This window comes from Neopelma chrysocephalum, unplaced genomic scaffold (assembly GCF_003984885.1).
Source record: "Neopelma chrysocephalum unplaced genomic scaffold, ASM398488v2 Primary Assembly neopelma1_274, whole genome shotgun sequence".
Taxonomy (NCBI): domain Eukaryota; kingdom Metazoa; phylum Chordata; class Aves; order Passeriformes; family Pipridae; genus Neopelma; species Neopelma chrysocephalum.
The window spans coordinates 889,639-894,968 of record NW_020897936.1 but is presented as its reverse complement, the minus strand read 5'-3'; the positions used below and the strand labels follow the sequence as shown (position 1 = coordinate 894,968).

Here is a 5,330-nt window from a genome sequence, read left to right as displayed (position 1 = left end):
CTGTGTGTGTCTGTGTGTCCGTGCGGGATCGGCCCTTGTCTGTGTGTCCGTGTGGGATCGGCCCCTGTCTGTGTGTGTCTGTATGTCTGTCTGAGATCGGTCCCTGTCTCTTTGTCTGTGTGTCTGTCTGTGAGGCCGGCCCGTGTCCGTGTGGGATCGGCCCGTTCCGCTTCCGGGCCAGGGGCCGGCCCGGGCGGGGCCGCGGCGCTTCCGCCCGTGAGCAGCGGTGAGGAGGGAACGGGGCCGCTGGAGGGATCGGGGCTCACGGAAGGGACTTCTCAGGGCCGGCCCGTTCCCCGGTGCGGGGAGTGCGGCGGGGCCGGGGCTGCCCGTGTTGGGGGCGCGGGGCCGGGAGGGCTGTGCTGGGAATGCCCGGGATTCCCGTCACCTCCCAGGGCCGCGCAGGGCCCGGCTGTGCTGGGAATGCCCGGGGCTCCCCTCACCTCCCGGGACCGAGCAGGGCCCAGCTGTGCTGGGAATGCCCGCGGTTCCCGCGGCGTTCCCGGTGTCGGTCTGGCGGCCCCGGGCGCTCCGAGGGCCGTGTTGGCGAATTGGCCTCTCGGGTTGTGTTGGCCCCGCTGTGCAGGGCCCGGGGCGGTCCCGGCTGTGCGGGACAGGGTTCTCTTAATTGTTGTGTGTTTGTTTGTTCTCAGTGAGAGCGAGGACACCGCCGGTGCAGGGCCGTGGATGAGCCGGTGAAACCATGGCATACCAGCTGTACAGGAACACCACGCTGGGCAACAGCCTCCAGGAGAGCCTGGACGAGCTCATACAGGTGTGTGGGATGGGGATCAGCTCAGGAGAGCCTGGACGAGCTCACACAGGTGTGTGGGATGGGGATCAGCTCAATACAAACGGGGGTTAGTCATTAAAATGGCTCTGTAGTTGCTGTAAATTGGGGCATTTATAGCCAAGGTTTGGAAAACTTACTGATTGAAATCAAAAGCCTTTTGTCCTCCATTCACTTGAGGTGTATTTTTCTTTACATCTTGGATGAAGAAGAATGGCTTATGTAAATGGCATGATCTCCTGTTGTGTGGCCCAGTAAATGAACAGCCAGATTAAGCTGGAACATTGTAATCAATTTACGGCACTTCTGCTTATTTCCAGTGAATATTTATTAGAAGAAATCTTCGTGTAGCACAAAAAATCATCATAGCACATCATCTCTTAGAATTGAAATACAGGGAAGGAAATAAACACGGGAATGTCATGTTTTTGAAAATTGTTCCTCTAGAGATCTGCTTCATGTGAACTTCATAACTTTGTTTTGATGTTTTTAACTTTTACTGCATGTTTGAGTTTGTTTTGAAACAACTCAAAACTTTTTCTTTTTTTTTTTTTTTGAAACTACTTTAGTCTCAGCAAATCACACCTCAGTTGGCCCTTCAGGTGCTACTCCAGTTTGATAAAGCTATAAATTCAGCTCTGGCACAACGAGTCAGGAACAGAGTGAATTTCAGGGTAAGACAACCATGTATACAAGTTCCTCCTGAGATACAGTAACTAAGTGTTGATGCAGAATGTCATTAAAAGCTGTGTCCTCCTAGCAAAAACTTCAGCAGGTCCATTTGGACGCTGAAATAATGACTATTTACATGTGTATTCCCCATGCAGTTGTGCATCCCCTTATTCTGCCAGGGGTCTTTTGAACAAATGCAAAAAGCAGAAATAGGTTTGGTGGGTGGATGAAAACAGGGAAGAGGGCAATGCTTTGATGGACAGCATTGCCACCCTCAGTGTCTTGCAGATGAGGGGGGAGACTTTGCTTCTTTTAGCTGTACTTAGGAAAAATGGGATGAGGACAGATTTTCAGCCACATCTGTAACTTGAAGAGAGTTTTAGATCCACCTTTTCACTGGATCATTTTGTAGCTCTTTTCTGTAGGTATCATAGAAAAACAAGTTTGAGGGTTTTTCCCAGTCAGCTGCCCTAATTAATATGAAATAGCAGCAAGTTGTTAAATGTCAGCTTGAAGGTAATTCTGAGGAAAAAAAACAACACAAAAACCAGCTTCCTGTTAACTTCCTCTGTAGTCTGTGTAGAACACGTTAATGAAGTGAGCTCTTAAGATGTTAAATTTTTAAGCAATATGGATATGTTAAAAGTAGCATAATTTCTTTTCTCTGACACATTTCACTTGTTTTGTGTATGTAACGTGTATGGAAAACTGTTCTGATTGTGTTTAGTGGATAAACTAAACGTTAATTGGAGCTTAAGTTCAAGGGCATCAGTTTAAACTGTGCGAAGGTGAAAGCCAAAATGTTCACATATTGACATCCTCAATAAACATCAAACATGAGTGAACCCCTTTATGTCTCATAGGGCAGTTTTGTCATGATTTATCTAAACTAGTGCTTTATTTCAACAACTGCAGAATTCACATCTTGTTAAAATCGCTGCTGTAAGTTATTTTTCTTATGGCCCAGTGTTTTAAGAAATCTCTTTGATACTGATCCTTTATGCACATTAGAAAAGTTGTAAAACTTCTTGGCCTCCCTGTGCAGCTTCCCCTTGGGTAGACTGTCGTGGTCTTGAAAAGTTCAGCCACTGGAGGGCATTTAAGCTGCAGTTTCCCTCAGAATTGTTGTCTGCATTCAGGTTCACTGGGGGCTTTATGACAAATCTAGTTCTAGAAGGGACATAATTTAGTAGATACTTAATATATTTTCTGTTGCTTTTGGGGTGTGTCCTACAGAAAATGTCTCTTGTCTTTTTAAGGGGTCTCTGAATACATACAGGTTCTGTGACAACGTGTGGACATTTGTACTGAATGATGTCGAATTTAGGGAGGTCACTGAACTTGTGAAAGTGGATAAAGTGAAAATTGTAGCATGTGATGGAAAAAGTAAGTATGGAATATGATATAAATAAGCTGAGACACGAGACTTGATCATTTATAGAAAGCTTTGGCCAAATGTCTGATTGATTGTAGAGCTCTGCACTCCCTTTTACATGGGATGAGAGAGGAAACAAAAGCAAGTTAAATGCTTCCCAGAGGTAGGGCTGTGTTGGAGCCTGCTGTGCACCTCAGTGGGAAGCATATACTAGAGCAATTGGAAAGTCAGTAGTGGGACTTTTTGTGTGATGATTTTTCTACTGTTAACCTCTTTGTTAGGATAGCACCATGCTTTATTAAATCCAGAGAGTGCTTCAACAATCTGAGCAAGGAGTTGTCTGAGAAAACTGTCAAGCAATCCTTTGCTGAATTTGATAGTAGGAGACACAAGCACATGAAAAGCTTATGCCAGCATTTGCAAATCGTGTTTTTAAGACTTATATATTGTCTAACAGGCCACTGTATGTACATTGCTTGCAAAAGTTTACATTCCATATCTGCTTGACTGGATTACTGTTGTCAGTGTTCCTTGAAATTCTTTACTGGAAAAAGTAATTTAGTGACTTTTGTGGAAGGATGGTTTATAACTTTTAAAACCATTAATGTGGCAGAATATTGCTAAAGATGTGTGAAATGGTGCCACTTGTTTTGTCCTTGGGGAGTGATGCTAAAAGGAAGAACTGAGAATGGGAAAAACTTTATTTAAATACCCCACAGACCTCTGAAACAGGTTCTTCATAGCTTCCTGATTCTGGCATGATTACAATAGTCACTTCAAGTTGTAGTTCTAAAGAGCTGACAGAATTTATTGTTTTCTCAACTTCTGGTCTCAGCCAAGCATAAAATCCTACCTTTTTTTTTTGTGTGTGTACTTATAGCTAGTGGAGGAAACCTTGCTTTCCAAGTATTAATTCTGCTCACTCTTGATAAAGTGTGCAGATAAGATTTAAAGAACTGGCTGACTAAAGGTTGCTATTAACATTACAGGATTTTTTTTCCCACGAGAGGTTGTCCTGCTGAAGGAACACAGTAAACACTGCCTTGTCATTCTCCATTTTGGAGTGACATACCTTTTCCATAGCTCTAAAAACAGTATATTATCAGAAGTTGCACTGGTGTTAATTGGTGGTTCTGACAAAAGCTCAGAACAGAGAGTTGCTCTCAGTTGGTTTATGAAGATCATGCTCATTCTTGCACCTGTTTCAAAGTGCAGACTAAGCTCAAGCCCACACTCCATCAGAGCTCGTGCTGCTGGGTGTGCAAAAGCCTTTCTCTGTAGTGGATCACGAGCAGATGTGCCTGTGGCTGACTGCAGTAAAGTGTTTGTGTATCACTACAAGTTAGAGGAAAGCTTTTAGTATTTTAATGTGTTGATAGCCAATGGTGTGTGTGCACAGCCCTGGAGTTGTGTGCTGGGCTGACTGAAGGGAAGCAGCACAAGCAGCTCATGCAGGACAGTGAGGGCAGTGGGGGAAGTTGGGGAGGTGCAGAACAGGTTCTAAAATGCCTGGGGAATGCTTTTGAACTTGGGGAAGGTATTAGGGACGCTGTTGGTTCTCTTCATACTCGGTGGGGGTATGTATTAGTCTCATTGTCTTTTTTCTTTCCTAGACACTGGTTCCAATACTGCAGAATGAACAGAACTGTGGGTCGTCTGCAATATTTTCTGTTAATATGCAGCACTTTCTGGAGAGAAGCATGGAAAGGGACTGCTCATCCTGAATTCTTGTGGTGCAGATGTGAGTTAATCCATACTAGAGAGCGTCACAGAATGACAGCAGAAGAAATACCTGTAGCATTTCTTCAGTTCACTTTATAGGGCATGAATACAACATTACTTTTTTTTTAAAATTACAACAGATACTGTTGCCTTTTTTGTTCAAAATAATTTCTGTAATAAACTTTTATTTAAAAACTTTTGAAAGAGTGATCATTGCAAAACGTTGTTTAAAAACAATCATTAATATAATATATTTTCCCCAAATTTTCTAAGTTCTGACATTAACTTGGTAGCACACAATCTCTTTGGCTCTGACCTTGTTTCTGGGATGGTGTTTGTCCAGGTCCCGGACCTGTTCCTTCTGTGGAGGTTGTTTCAGTTCACTGAAGGAGGGGGGAGCAAAGGGAAGTTAATGGAATCTAGTGTCAGTGTTCTTTCTGCTTTTTGTTGCTTTGCTCTCCATAACTTTCTTGCCACTTGCTATTTTTTTGTTTGAATTTCAGCTAATCCTGCCGAGTTCATATCATTTATGTCCTTTGTGGTCCTGGAAGATTTGTTGAACTTACACCTGAAAGTGTGAACTGCACTTTGTTGTTCCAAGCTATTGTAATACCCAGCAGAGCACAAATCATCTCACGGGCTACAGTACCAGCATATTTGCTGCTGCCTGTTTGGTTCTTCTTTGCCTGTGTGTTATGGACTGATTTGTTTATTCATTTATTTTGTTGATTTTCTTCAAGAAAGTTGCTTCCACTTCTCAGCAGCAGCAAG

At 43.6% G+C, this 5,330-nt stretch overlaps 1 protein-coding gene across 2 annotated transcripts; it reads left to right on the top strand.

The window, feature by feature from the left end:
- The first annotated feature begins 143 nt into the window (after positions 1 to 143).
- Positions 144 to 4,759, top strand: GTF2A2 (general transcription factor IIA subunit 2). 2 transcript variants are annotated; one of them, XM_027704360.1, is made up of 5 exons: positions 144 to 226; positions 654 to 775; positions 1,360 to 1,464; positions 2,722 to 2,848; positions 4,451 to 4,759. In XM_027704360.1, the coding sequence occupies exons 2-5, from the start codon at positions 704 to 706 to the stop codon at positions 4,474 to 4,476; spliced, it is 330 nt and encodes a 109-aa protein (XP_027560161.1). In that variant the 5' UTR covers positions 144 to 226; positions 654 to 703; the 3' UTR covers positions 4,477 to 4,759. The 2 variants fall into 2 exon arrangements, with proteins under 2 accessions (XP_027560161.1, XP_027560162.1); XM_027704361.1 differs by lacking the exon at positions 144 to 226 and adding an exon at positions 281 to 299.
- Positions 4,760 to 5,330: the final 571 nt, after the last annotated feature.

Bases quoted from the DNA above. Each gene is read 5' to 3' on its own strand.
- GTF2A2 (XM_027704360.1), top strand. From the start codon at position 704: ATGGCATACCAGCTGTACAGGAACACCACGCTGGGCAACAGCCTCCAG. The intron at 1,465-2,721 runs GTAAGACAACCA...TGTCTTTTTAAG, and splicing joins GGAACAGAGTGAATTTCAGG to GGGTCTCTGAATACATACAG. The intron at 2,849-4,450 runs GTAAGTATGGAA...TTTCTTTCCTAG, and splicing joins TGTAGCATGTGATGGAAAAA to ACACTGGTTCCAATACTGCA.